At 35.4% G+C, this 15,690-nt stretch overlaps 1 protein-coding gene across 11 annotated transcripts in view; it reads right to left on the reverse strand.

The window, feature by feature from the left end:
• Nucleotides 1-3,528: 3,528 nt before the first annotated feature.
• The window catches only part of inpp4ab (inositol polyphosphate-4-phosphatase type I Ab), a 57,407-nt gene continuing 45,245 nt past the window's right edge, over nucleotides 3,529-15,690 (reverse strand). For 6 of the 11 annotated variants that reach the window (XM_051898344.1, XM_051898343.1, XM_051898342.1 and 3 more), the window contains one exon: nucleotides 3,529-14,044. In XM_051898344.1, coding sequence (XP_051754304.1) covers nucleotides 13,864-14,044 — 181 coding nt within the window. In that variant the 3' untranslated portion in view covers nucleotides 3,529-13,863. The remainder of the gene's footprint in view (nucleotides 14,045-15,690) is intronic. The other 5 variants (XM_051898350.1, XM_051898351.1, XM_051898349.1 and 2 more) reach the window with 1 other exon arrangement.

Genomic DNA, 15,690 nt, shown 5'->3' on the forward strand with positions numbered 1-15,690 from the left:
TTTTAATTGAAAACAAGAGTTGTTCAAGCTACTAACACAAGTGACCCAAAGATAAACATTTTTGGAAAACCTATTATACAATAGTTTTGTAAAATATTTGGTGTTATTGTAATAACAGCAGATTTAAAGCTGCAGTCCGTAACTTTTTTGGTTAAAAATCATTCAAAACTAGCCAGTGTTCGAAAATATCTTCTTACCTTAGCCTGAGTCACAACAGTAAGCTTGTAATAATGTTTTATAATAAAATCGGTGCTGGTGGGTTTCTGCGGGAAATTCGAGCATGCAGCAGTTCGTCTTTGCGTCATTACGTCACGTCTGTTTACATGAAGAACGAGTCCCAGCTAGTAGACTATATCACATGTGAGGATGCTGCAGGTGACGGATCATCAGAGCTGGGTAGATTACTTATGAATTGTAATCAGTTACTGATTACAAATTACATGACAAAATTTGTAATCAGTAATGTAATCTCTTAGATTACACATTTTTGGTAACGTAATCTGACTACTTTTGGATTACATTTAGATTACTTTTGTGCTAACCCTTATTTGATGTCACATATATTGTAGGATAATCTTGTACTATTTTGACAGATACAAAGAAAAAATATATTCTATTCACCAACAAGAGCCTCAACAGATTCTTTTTAAAGGGCAATGTATGGACAGGTAATACCTCAATATACTAACACTAATGTACCTGTTAGTGTTTGCTGATAGTAACACTGAATGAAACAAAATCACATCTTACGATTTTAAAACATATTTACTTAAAATTAAGTACATTTAGAAAACAGCAACATTACAAAAACAAATATTGAAAAACATGAAATTCACAGCAATATCACTGCTACATCAAATATTTAATCTATATTTCATATATTATTCTTATATTATTATTTCATATATCTATTTCATATATATTTAATCTATATTTCCCCCTCACCGCCGGAAAAAAATCGAAGAATCACGAATGTATTTAAGCGGCAGGTTTATTATGAAAAAAATATAAACATTAAAAAAATGAAAAATTAGGAGAATCAATGAATTGTGAACAATTTACTGCCAGTGTGTAAATAATATGTAATCATGTAATCTGATTACGAGTATTTTAAAAAGTAGTTTACTCTAATTACAAGTACTTGATTTTTGGAATCTGATTACGTAATCCAGATTACATGTAACCCGTTACTACCCAGCTCTGCGGATCATTTATAGCTTTTTCTCACAGCAGCTGGAATAATTAAACTTATCATTTTGATGGCGGACTGTAATCCAGAAAGGTCCAATCATGAGTGACAACTGGAGATTCACCCGTAGTCAAAAGCAAAAGACTTCAGATTGCGGAGTGGCTACAGAAACTGAAATCTACAGGTAATGCTAATACACACTAAATACACATAGTCACATTAACATTAACAATTTGAGAACAAAGTATAACAATAATAATAATTTGTACAGTTTGATGTGATCCAATAGTTAGCTAAGCGATCGTTAGATTTAATCACCATTAGTAGCATGATTTATTGTAATGCTTTTTTTCTCAGTTGGTCAGAACAAAAGTGGCAGACGTTACTTGTTCAGATGATATTTTCCGGTGATAATTCTTATTTTGGTCGTATTTTATGTTAAGTATACTGCAAATACATTTACATATTTATGTGCTTAATAAAAATACCCTGCAATTGTACTTTTGATATATAAACTGGTATACTTGAAGTACTTAATGCACTTTAATTATGCAGAAATAGTGCTGAGATCAACTAAAGATACACTGAAGTATATTTGATTGTGCTAAAGTGGAACTATTGCAAGTATACTTTAGGTAAACATTAAATATCTTAAAGATATTATACAAAGATCATACAATCCTTATTAATCGTGATATTAAAACACTTTTTAGGCTTAATATAGGCATAATATAAATGTATAAAGAAACACTCCAAATAAAGTTTAATTATAATTTTATATCAGTAAGTCTTAAGTGATGTGTCAATAAATATGTGAATAGATTAAGCATACTTAGCATGAAATAAATGCATTTAAAATAGATTTTGGTACAGAAGTGTGCGGCGACTCTTATGACACTCATCAGAAGCAGGGTTATTTTGTACAGGTAGTGACATTTGATTGATTTTAAGTGTAGTACATCCATGTTCATCCTTTTTCGTCTCTACCATAATAATGTGAAGTGTTTGTTATTGAATGAAGCTCAAATTACTCAAATACTTTCCTTGGAAATAGACTTTGGTTGTTCTAAATGTAAGCCGTGTCTGTTCTGGTGCTACAGAACACAAGAGGGCAGCAGCAGCTCATCAGGGAAGCGCTGACAGGTGACACGGTCCAGTGGGCTTGGGATTGGCTGGTCAGCATGTCCCCCTCTTGCTGGCAGATGCCGAAATTACACCACAATATATGTCACCTTTATTTTAAGGTAACATAGTTACATGTACTTACTATAGTAATAACAGTAAATTATGCATAATTACAAGTAACTAACCCTAAACCAAACCCTAAATCTATAGTAAGTACATGTAGTTAATTCATATTACTCAGTACTACATCACCTTAAAATAAAGTGTAACCAAATAAATCCAACGTTTGATTTTAATAATGTATTACTAAATGTTGAAATTAATATTAACTATGAATAATAAATGCTTTAGAAGATGTGTTAAAGTGTTACCCATGAAACAAGCCTGGATCATCTTTCACGGTAAAATGCTATTTATTACATTTATTTATTAAAGAGCTGTTTCTGCCTGATCTTACCCTTAAATTTAATTTTGCTGGTGTAACCTAATATATTTAGGTTGATTCAGTAATGTTAAATATTTTTATTTAATTTGAACAAAATCAATTAATTTACCACATGAAGCACATTTTTTAGGTTACAATCTTCTCTTCTGTGTTCATTTCAACTTATTGCCATTAATTTAAACCTCTTACATGTATAATTCATTGTTTTATTGTGTTTTTTTTAGGTACCTGGATAAGCATCATCATTATTATTATGGTAACACTTCAGTTTATTGTCCAATTCTTACTAATTCTAACTACTCGCTTATTAGCATGCATATTACTAGTATATTGGCTGTTCATTAGTGCTTATAAAGCACATATTAATGCCTTATTCTGCATGACCTTATTCTACATCCTTAATCCTACCCAATACCTAAACTTAAACGCTACAACAACTACCTTACTAACTATTAATAAGAAGTAATTAGGAGTTTATTGAGGTAAGTCATAGTTAATAGTGAGAACTGGACCCTAATCTAAAGTGTGACCATTATTATTATTATTAGTAATAGTAGTAGATCATCATGAGCAGAAAGCATCTTTCCCCATTGACAGCCATTCATATTGACAAAATAAGTTTTTCAACCAACATGTAAATTGCAAAAAATAACTGAACAAACACATTGCAGTAAATGTTTGACCAGGTTTTAACCTAGTGTAGATCCCCACACATCCCAACATGCACAGAGACAGAAAAGCTTGATAAAAAGAACACAATCGACGTCAGTGGTCTTATATTCTCTCTTTAATGGCATCAGATATTGATGACAGCATTTTAATACAGCAGAACTCTGTTCTAGACAGACATAATATATCTAAGAGGGCATCATAAAAGATACAAGATCATTACCATAAAAAGAAATAAATACAAATCAAAAATCAATCCAAAAATCAGAGCATATCTCTCTTAAATAACTTCGTATAAGCATACAATAATCAAATCAACATCAGTGTCAAAAACAGCATCAAAAACAACAGTGACACACGCATGACAAAAGAATAACAAATAATTTGCATGACTGTAACAGATTCACATTTCAGTCACATTTTCTTAGCACTGTACTGTACTCTCTCAATGTATCCATTTTCCATTTATGAATGTACCTCTTGTTAAAAACAAGCACAGAACGACAACATCGTCATCTATTAAAAAAAGATGTTGTCAGAGTCGTTGCTGCCAGCCGAACACAGTGATACACTGATCTCACTTTGCCTTTATCATTTTCTACGTTGGTCCATAGAAGAAACTTGCCAGTAGCTCATTTCTTTTACTTCAACAGGACATTGTTATCGCGACTGAGAGGATGGACTGTGCATGATCAGTTTGGATAAATGTACGAGGTCTAAAAATTAATAAAACACATATTTCCCAAAAGTTCCTTCGCTGGTCTATGGGAAATGACACTTGAAAATGGTGGAGCCTCGACATACGAACACAAGGCAAGAAGAGTCACGTGACTCTAAGCCATGAGACTGATTGCTATTATGCTGCAGCAGGTGTAGCTTAACGTACTAAACACACAACAGTTTGCGATAGACAGTCAAGACTACAGCATAAAGGACTAAACCCTCCATTATGCACTATAAAGGGCCAGGATTACGAAATACATAGCAAAAATGACTAAACCCTTCATTGTGCACTACAGAGGGGCAAATATGATAAAATACAACATTACATGTAATACATACATATGTGTTTGATGATACTTGTGAGCTTATGAAAGAGAAATGATCAGACATGTAGTCTGTATCTACTGCATCTACTGATACAAATAATTGCAGTCAACATTTCCACTTCAAGTTCATGCTTGAAATGTAAATGTGCGATAACCATCTGAACAAACTGAAATAGCATTTGTGTTGAGCAGATTTACTGTAGCTTAGCTTGAAGAAGCTTGAATTTCTAATGTGCAGGACTATATAACTGATCATCTTTCTGTATTACATCCAAACAAGAGTCATTTCATTAAGTCTCCACTTTCCCGAAAGTGCCATCGGGAGGTCTGTAATATCTAGGAAAGGCCTTCAGCTGCAGACAGTTAAAGGCATACTTGCGACATCCAATGTTCTTCGTGGTATTCTCACGGCGGCAGCCCTCGCTGGCAGGGGAATGGGGCGGGATTGAGTGTGTAAAAACAAGTAGAAAACAAACAGAACATGAAGCCATGTTTAGAAAAAACCACAAGCAAAAATTATCACAGCCACAAAAGATGGCAGCAGACATTTCAGCAGTGTTATGAGCATGAGTGTTACGGGTGAACAGAGAATGAGGGTGGCCAAAGCTACTACTCATCAAAAAAAAGGCAGCATAAACAAACCACGTCACAATACAAGCTGAAAATGCAACAAAAGCGGGTCACTAAAAGTCCTTTAGGACTTTTTTTTTGGTAGCACATAGGCAGTCAATGCTCTGATGAAAATATAAAGAAATCTTTAAGATCTGCATGCTACATTGGCTGTGTATTAGGGTGTGGTAAACAATTATTTACGCTAAATAATTACATTTGATCAGGGCGACTATTGCACATGTCCCTCTTATTGAGATTCCACAAATTCTGTCTTTTATATATACACAGAAATCGTCGATACTTTCAAAAATGTGCTTACACATAAATATCTTAGTGATATTCAAAAAAGAACAATAAATTCTTCAACGAGTCAATTGTTGCAATGTAAATGACATCGGTAAGCATGATATGGATATTTCAGGTCAAACTGTCTAATTAGAAATTAAACATCTGTGCAATGTGTCATTCTCATGTCGTTCCAAACCCATTTGACTTATGTTTTTTTCCGTGGAACACAAAAGTAGAAATTCTAAAAAATGTTCATGCTGCTCCAATACAATGAAAGTGGATCAGCAGCAGAGGCTATCAAGCTCTGAAAAAAGTATTCCCGAGTATACTTCATTTTCCATGTTCGGAGTCCGCACAGCTTTCAAAGTATACTCAACCGCGGATAAGCACGGATGGGCGCGTTCGACACATGCGCAGTACAATTCCCTTTTTATACTCTAGGTTCAAGGTTCAATCAGACATCAGAGGGCAGCACTGAGTCATATCATTTACACAATCGCTGCATCTCATATCGGAGACTGCTTCCTCCGGAGGTCACATTTGAAGGCTGCATATGTCATCAAGGATGTCTTATTTAAGAAAAGTAACCGTAATAAACTTGACTGTTATTCCTCGTGAGGTGTAAAATACTGTAATTTCTTTCTTACTTTGCAATCTAATAGTTACTTTTTTTTTTGTGACCTCCTCGCTGACGTATGCAGCCTTCAAATGCGACCTCCGGAGGATGCAGACTTCGAAATGAAACGCAGATAATGTTCGCTCGGAAGGATAGAGGAAGAAAAGTAGCGTATCCGCCATTGCATGCAAAGTTTAGAACAAGAACCAAAACAAAAACGATGGAGAAGGTTATGCTGCTTTGGATCTCTAATCCCTCTTTACACACTCTTCTTTGACTACTGCACAGCAGTGTTCATTTTGACAGCAAATTTTGATTTAGTTTTAGTCAGTCTTTTGACTAAAATGGCGTTTAGTTTTGGTCATATTTTAGTCATCTGAATTGTTTTAGGTTTAGTTGAGTAAAATCTCAACTGTAAATTGCAATGCATTAATTAAGAATTCCTGTTAAATTTCCAAACCCATTATATACTCCTGGAGAAAACATCTATTAACCTGTTAATATGAATATTAAAGTTTTGAACATGCAATACAGACACATTTAACTGCCGTGACATATAACGTGCCTTTAATTATCTTTAAATTAAATAAAATCACTTCTCCTAAAGAAGAACATGATCTTCGTTCCAATGAATGATATATGGATTCTTTATAACAACTTGCATACATCATTCTTTATTCTTTCAAGCAGACATATTTATTTGTATAAATTAAATCTAATTAATCCTTAATAAAGCTATTAAAGAGCAGTGAATGCTTTTCTCTTCGTCTTTTGTTTGATGACTATTAAGGGCACAGACGGCAGCAGGTTTATTAGGCTGCTGTCACAAGACTGAATGCGTTGATCTAATACACTGATGCACAGCCGATATTCTTCATTTTCTTAAGACATAACCGATGCTGTTTATGTGAATACTTTCCAAAACAGACATTTTGACATAATGTTGTATTTGTCCATTCAGATGCAAAAGAGAGCTCAGTTCAGTACTCGTGCGCTGTCTAGCTTTCTGTGTTTCTGTGTACGCGGTTGCGTGCTTCGAGTGTGTGCGCACAGAAAACCACACTGAATAGAGCTCTCTTTTGTGTCGTTATGCTTTTTCAGATCTATCTATATGTCTGCTCTTCTCTTTTTCTCAGATGTTTACATTTTTGAACGTTTTATGAGACATGCAGCAAGTGTATGCCAACTTATTATGCAGCGTTAGAAGGGGTTACACTTTTTTCGGCTAAGGTTGCAGGCTTGCCTTCAAGTGGCTTTGCAGACGTTGTGTGCAGACGTTTGCGGACCCACCCGATGATGAATATTACATCACACGGACAGTGACCGGACCTTCGCGGAATGAGGACGGATGAAGTAGCTTTGGGATTAAGTCTTCTAAACCCCTATATGACAGCTTAGTGTGATAAACCGAATGAAATATAAGTTGTTCACTGAAAAATCGTATGAGAAAAATGTCTGGAAAAGAGCAGCTTGGACTCTGCTAAATATCGTCTTTTACGTTCCACTGAAGAAAGAAACATACAAAGGTGAGTAAATGATCACAGAAATCAAAATTTTGATAACTTAATAGCTAAAAAAAACCTTTCAAATCAAACCTGTTCCTTTCCATGCAGAGACCTTGTAGTTTTTGACTAAATGAGCATGTACGCTCAGTTCACAAGCCTAAAGTGTAAAACGAGGTAGAACTAAGAAATCTACTTTGATCTTTGAGTAAAAGGTTATATTTTTCAAATATTGATTAAAAATATTGAAATAATATTTAAAAATGTACAAATGTTGTAAGAGGAAGCATAAAAACAAGACAGCATATTATATATTATCGTTTATAAAACATGATTCTCTGAGCATGAAAGCTCAATATAAATCAAAAGAGCATGTGCTCTGAGCCTATTTATTAATCAAGCAAATTCATTAAACCAGTCCACAAAACTATTCCCTAATCTAAGATACTCATTTAAAAACATAGTTCCCAAAACATTCACCAATACAGCTTCAAACCTAGAACTGATCCTTAAAACTAGGGCTGCACAATCAATCCAAAAAGTTTTGATTGTGAGTATGGCTGCCACGATCAAAGACTTTATATATAGGAAGACGGTGCACTCCTATTACTTATGAATGGGAGAAAGTGCAACAACACCCAATATGGTGAATAAGACCCGCCTTCTAAGTGAAAGAGCCAATCGTTGATTAGTCAAGTCATCACGTCACTGCAGCTGCAGTTAGAAGCTCCGGGTGATATAGAAACTCGCGTTCTCAGACTCGCGCTCATGGCTGTGCGTGCGCGTTGGCTGGTCTAGCATGAAAAACAAGATTTTTTAAACGCTATTTGAACATAAGAAACAAGCTTTATGAGACTGTTGTTGTCAGATATTCATTGGGGTTTTTAAAAATGAAATTTAATCGTAAGCTTAATGAACAGTTTTGGAGAATTTGATGTTTCCCCATTCAAAAAGATAGGAGCTGCACTTGGCATTTCAAGATGGCCGCAGAGTGAAATGACTTGTCTTAAAGGGACTTTGCCATGATTAATCATGGATATCTATAGAGGGTATGCACGTGACGTCACTGTCGACCGTTATAACTGCGGTTACGCCCACTGAGTGGCAAAAGACTGAGCGGCAGCATTGGTTTTTAGCGTGAATGCCGCGAATAACACAAAAAAACATCCAAAACGGGAAAGAGCTTTGCGACTGACTGTACAAATAGCTTTGACACAAAATCTGAGGTATATTTTTACAGACTGCTGAAAGCTACAGGAAAAAAAGAAGCAAATAGGTCGCTGCAATTCACAGAAACAGCTGGACTCCAGGCAGAGAAACATGTTTTGCAGTTATCTTTTTGTGTCAAAATGTTAGATTTTGGGGTAAAATCATACCCTATGTATTGTATTGTTATATATTGTGTTGACAACTCATCAATTAAATATTTACCATCTTATATTCTGCATAATTGGGTGTTTTTAAATAAACACTGACAAGTTTTAGGGCTGGACGATATGACGAAATATATAACATTGATATAAGTGATTACTCCGATTCCGATTTAGACCTACCTATATTGTAGTTATATAAAGTGTTCACAGGCCGATTTGCTTTATGTATTTCCCCGGTGTCGAAATCAGGAACATATAAATGTCAGGAAACACGATTCCTGGCTGCATGCCAATATCCATGGATTAGGTTTCTTTGACATGTCATAAGGAACACTTTCGTGCCCAACCTTTAGTGTAATCGTTTGTTTTACTTGCGTTTTCACTGTTTCCCCTATTAAATCCAGTCATGCAGCAGCTCTTTTGCCACTCGTTCTGACACATTCCGGCGGGAAAGTGACGTCTATGCATACCCTCTATACAGCATTCCATTTAGAACAACATGTGTTTCTTGCAGCGTTTGAACAATCACAAACTGGTATGTTGTGCGAATTAGAGGCATTTACGCCTGTCAGTAACAACAACCGATCCTAATGAACAAGTTATTTGCAGAAGCACACGAACACAGGCTAAAAACACAGTTCATAATTTGCAATTATTTGGATAGATGTTGTGCAGCTTGTTTGTAAAGTAGACAAAGTAACATCAAATTTACACTGCAAGCTGTATGTATATAAATGTTGTGAATTTATAATAATAAAATAACTCAGATTACAATATCAAGGGAAATAATTTCTTTTTTTGTCCTAATCATGCAGCCCTACTTAAAACAAATAATCAAACTTTAAAGCTATCAAACTGAGTCCTATCCTTAAATTCTATTCGTTAAAACCTAAAAATGACATTCAGCCAAACCCAAGGCAGTATCTTAGACTATCACTGTCTAAACAAACTTCAAAATCAGTCACCAAAACCTTTCTCCAGATGTAATCATACTCAGAATACAGCTAGTAACATTATCCAACATGATTTAAAACAAACAGGAAAAAGTCTGGAAGTCATCTCTGATGTTTTTAAAGCAAATTGAGCAAAAATAGACTCACAGAGCCGCAACATCATTATAAACGAACCCCTTCAGCATCTCAAATGGAGATATTTTGGGACAGTCAATTTCTTTTGTAGGTCAAATTAAGCCTGGTGAATGTTAATTTTTTTAACGTTCATGTAATGGACAGCTCTTTAGGGCATGTAAACTCAAGCACTGCTAACTTGTAAACAGCAGATGTACTGGCCGTGGCATGTGGCCAGACAAATTTTACAAAGCACAGAGAGGCCATTTCTAATTTGGCACAGAGGGAAGCACGATTAAACTGGGAGTCCTTTAAAATGATGTAATCATTGTGGTAAATATTTACATATAAAATATATATTTACATATAAATAAGGGAAGAATTCTGAAGATTTGCAGCCTGTATGTCATGATTAGTTTTGGCAAAAGAACATACTTTCTATTCATCAGTCCTGCATAAGAACACTTTACTTAAAGCAACACATAAATGTTCTTCTCATCTGAACAGATACATCTTAAAAGGACTGTTCCAGGTTCAGTTCAAGCTATCTGAAACATTGATTGCGTTCTCAATTTGTAAGAAGCAGTGGTTGTATTTTCAAAATTGCGTATTTTAATGTTAGTGCCTTTCCCCATAGACTTTCATTGTTAGTGCATTAATGTAAAGAAGGTTTTGTTTTTACGAATTGAGTGACGAGTCCAAATTGTCTGTCTTGTGTTTAACAGAACCTGGAACATTCCTTTACACAAAATTTCTATTAAACCTATTGCTGTTCTATCAGCTGACAGTGAAAAAGTAATTCTCAAGTGCATATTTAGATTTCCCTGACTGAAAATACAATCTTATATGGCCAAATTTAACAGTTTCACTGGAAAGGCTGCAAACAGGCTAGTGCAGACCAATCATGGTAAAAGAACAAAATGTTTTCTTCCTGCAAAACATGGGAAGACACGGACACACTTAACACCCTAAAGTGCAATACATTTTTAAAGCAAGTGCGATGATAGTTGAAATTAGCTTTGGCTAGGCCTTAGCTTTGCATTTAGATAGAAACACATGGAAGACATAACAAAATCGACCACAAAAATCACTGGAAAACTCCACGATACTGTTACAGAAACAGTATCTCATTATTATAAATATTGTACGGAACCCCAGCACACTATATGCGTGCTGTTATAATAACATAAATAAAACAGTTTTATATTATAAGAATATTTAGTATTGAATAAATAAATCAATGTCTTAAATATATATGTTCAATGTACCCTCTAAAATAATTCAGAATATCTGTAATATGTCACAAATTAATGTACAAACTTTTCTCTTATGTCATCCAAGATTACTTAAGAGAGAGAGAGAGAGAGAGAGAGAGAGAGAGAGAGAGAGAGAGAGAGAGAGATAAGGCAGATAGAAACACCAAGACCTTTAGACTGGCTGTTAAGGCCCAGATATACTTCAAGCAAAATCGAAGAATGAACAAAATCTTATAGAACGAAATCAGGTCAAAACGAAGTTCGTTTCGAGAGTTTGAAAAAGCTTGCCAAAGTGAACTTTCCTGAAAAGTTCACTCTGGCTGGTAAACACCTTCGAATTGGTGATTACGTAATTTGCTTTCAGAGGTCAGACGCGAGTAAAAACATGAACACACTGGAGAGCTGCTTTATAGTAATTGAAAGTGACACTGACACCGACTGTTTTTAATATTTAATAATGTAAAGCTGCTTGCTTTGAAGCAATCTATTGTATAAAGTGCTATATAAATGAACGTGACTTGACAGGTGTGCCAAATTGCATAGCTGATGCAGGGGTGTAACGATACGCTCAGCTCACGATTTCGCGATACTGGGTTCACGATACGATACATATCACAATATTTTGAACAAAATTTAAAAATGAAACTGAAATTCAAAAAACAGATTTATATCCAAAACATTAACAATTTTCAATAACTTTCTTTGTTGTACATACAACTTAATAAAGAATTTACAATATTTCAAGATTTAATTGAATTGAACTTGACTAGGTGTGTCACTGAACAATAAAACTGAATATTAACACGAAATTAGAATTAAGATTGCTAGAACCTAAGAGAGAACTTCTTAATGGTGACACCAGAATAAAAACATTCATGATTCTGAACCTGAAAATACAAAATTATACTATACAATTAAAAAGCAATTTTTTATTTGGCACTATCAGGACCCACAAATATTGCCCAATTGCATAATTATACATTATATTCAACATTAAATATAGTAGTACTATTACGGAAACTCTGTAAACTTTCATTTTTTCTAATGCAGTACACTCACACTCTTTCAATGCAGGAATTTGTTGAATCTCTTTTACACAGACAAGCCATCTGCGCAGATTATACACTTACATGATTAACAAAATATATAAACAATATAAAATGCTTTGAATCATCATACTACCAAAACTAAAAACGCAATTTCACTTTGAGGAGTGCCGCTTTAAATGATGTTTGCACTTTCACCAGTTGCGGCCTTATCCATTTCACTTGAAACGGGCCTCGCAACAGAAGGGGCCTCGAAGAAGAGCCATGCCCCCCACCATCACAGAAATTAACGGGTGCTAGGGGCAAAAATGCCACCAAATTTAATAAAAATGCCCCCAAAATTCAAGATATATGAGGCAAAAATGTCCTTGTATGAGTTCTTGTTTTTTATATTTATAACAGGGTATAGAGTGCTGTTTTCCCGAATATCAGCACGATTGCAAATGTGATAGCCTACTGACTTCATGCAACAGTTCAAGAACAAGAAGCTAATGTTAGGTGACTTTCATTTCAGACTTGGAACATTGTCTATTTTTCCTCTATTTCACAAACGAAAAATGCTCCAAGCAAATCCACAGAGCCATTGTGTGTCTCTGAGCAACACAGTGATGTTTCGTTTCTGAATGAATCCACGTTTTGAAGGAATCATTTGACTGAATGATGGGGGGCCTCCAACTGTTTCTACTCCAGCGAGTATCGCTTCAGATGATCAGTAACAGTTCTAATCGCAAAGCATGTCAAAATGACTTCCCAAACTTTTATTAGTTCATCCAAAAATTAAAATTCTCTTCATTTACTCACTCTCATGTCGTTTCACGCACACATACACTTGAACGTCTGTGTTTACAGTATACGCGTCGTTGTAAATCTGTTCATCATATAAAGCCATCGTGTCTCCTCAGAAGACTTGGATTTGGATTAGACCGCTCTATATATTATTTTACGATGCCTTTATGACCTTTTTTGTTGTTTAAGTTTTAGGGGAACTTACTTTAAATCGATGGACAGAAATCTCTCAGATTTTATAAAAAAAAAGTGTGTTTGAAAGATGAACGAAAATCGTGTAGGTTTGAAACGACATGAGGGTGAGTACATGATGACAGAATCTACATTTTCGGGTGAATTATACTTTATAAATGCAGTAAGCTGAGTCTTGAATAAAACGCGAATCATACATATCGTCGCATTTTTATATCGCGATATAACTATGTATCGTTACACCCCTAAAACATCCAAATCACTATTATCAGCTGCTTTCTTAACTGCTGTTTTCTCACTGCTGTCATTTTTGTTGTGTGTTAATTTTGTTAGTGAGAGGAAAGCGCACAGCATTTAGATATTCACCTAAACACGCTCACAGTTTTGGATTGTTCGCTAACTGTATACCTGCTAAGGTATTTCGATCTTCTTTTTATCCCCAAGCGAAAAAAGAAAAAGATCTTTGCCATGAGTATATCAGGGCCTTTAGAGAAAGGGGCTGAAATGAACCAGAGAGAATTCAGCGTTGTCTGCAAACAACTCCTCACCCACAGGAGAAAAAAGTGAAAATAAAAAGAGAAAGGAAGTGCTGAGATAACTGGAGCAATTGAGAGAGAGAAAGAAAAATTAAAGAAGGGGGTCTCAGGCTCAGCTGCAGCGGAGTTTGGCCAGCAGGTAGGCTATGCTGAGGAACACCCAGACGATGAGCAGGTTTGGGCTCAGGGCCAGAAGGGGCAGAGAGTAGAGCAGACTGGGGTCCAGCCTGAAGTCACGTATGGGCAATAAGCCGCTCAGGTTCTTCTGAGTTACCCCCTCCCTGGTCCCAATGCTGCAGAGAGGGGCAGGGGACGAGGGAGCGGCGGCAAAGGCCAGAGAGGACAAACAGAATGGGGCGACATGCACAGGATGGGGTGACGTGACCATGGAGGTGGTTCCAACAGTAATGCAAAGTAATAATGAAATTAGAAGATTAAGTGGAGACACAATGAAAAGGTGTCGAGTTGATTCCATCCGTCGGATATGGATGCAAAACGAAAAGTAATTCCAAAAGACATAAAACAGACATAGTGAAGTAGGAAAAGAAATACAGACACAGAGAAGGGAAGGAGAGAGAATAAAGAAAGAGAAAATTAAGAGTGATGTTCTACATCTTTGCCATTTAAAGTAAAGAAATGGGCTCCATGTTGGACAGAAGTGGGCGTATAGGGGGTTTGCTGCTGCTGCCAGCACTGGGCCATGCAAATCAAGCGTCCTCCCAGCATGCAACAGAGCCATCATACCAAAATAAAAACAATCTTGTGTACGGCATCTCTGTATCTAGTAGGAGATCCAACTGTTTTACATACAGGCTTGTTAAGAAAGGCAAATATATATATGTATAGATAGACTACTGGCTTTCTTTGAGATGCATTTACAATCACTCAATCTCGCGCGCACACAGGGGACAGCAGCACAGCGCAGTGGAAGATCATGCACAGTGCATTGTGGGTAATACTTTACCTTAACATCCAATTCATTAACATTAGTTAATGAATTAAATATTATGAACTAACAATGAAGAACATTTTTTACAGCACTTATTTTTTATCTACTCTAGGATATTGTTAATTTATAAATATAAAGTTTTTTACTTCCGTTTAATATAATATACTAAGAAATGCAAATTTACACATTGAAATGTAGCAGTATACACTAACATGCAAATGTTTGTGGTTGGTAAGTATTTTATGCTCACCAAGGTTGAATTTATTTGATCAAACATACAGTGAAATATTAAAATACTATTGTTATTTTAAATAGCTTATATGCTGATTTGGTGCTCGAAAACATTTATTATTATTATTATCAATGTTAAAAACAGTTGATTAATATTTTGGTGGAAACCATGATATTTTTAGTAGGATTGTTTGATTAGTAGAAAGTTTGAAAGATTTATTTGAAATAGAAATCTTTTGTAAAATTATACATGTCTTCACTGACACTTTTGATCAATGCATTAGTCCTTGCTGATTAAAAGTATTCATTTTTCTTACCGGCCCCAAATTTGTGAACAGCAGTGTATGTAGAAATTAACATTATCTAGATTAACAAATGCTGTAAAAGTAATGGCCATTGTTAGTTCATGATTCCTAATGCATTAACTAAAGCATTACAATTAAGTGTTTACAGAGAGTCTCTAAACATCAACAAAACCTTCCTGTGCTCATCTTGGCTCTTTCATCAGTTTCCATAGATAAACTGTTTTCATTACAAATGTAACTACATAAGTTTGTTTAGATCTGTCCTCAGATTGCACAGGAGACCAGAGGAGAAAATTATGGGACAAACCCGACAATTCCACACTCTTATTTAAAAGCACAGAACATCTGGCAAGCAGACAGCCAAACAAATCAGCCGGTTTAAGTTTCAGCAGTTTCCTCACTCTACAGGAGTGATTTATTTGTGTTTACATCTCTCGTAGAGCGTGGAGAGAGG

This window comes from Ctenopharyngodon idella, chromosome 6 (genome assembly GCF_019924925.1).
Source record: "Ctenopharyngodon idella isolate HZGC_01 chromosome 6, HZGC01, whole genome shotgun sequence".
NCBI classification, from domain to species: domain Eukaryota; kingdom Metazoa; phylum Chordata; class Actinopteri; order Cypriniformes; family Xenocyprididae; genus Ctenopharyngodon; species Ctenopharyngodon idella.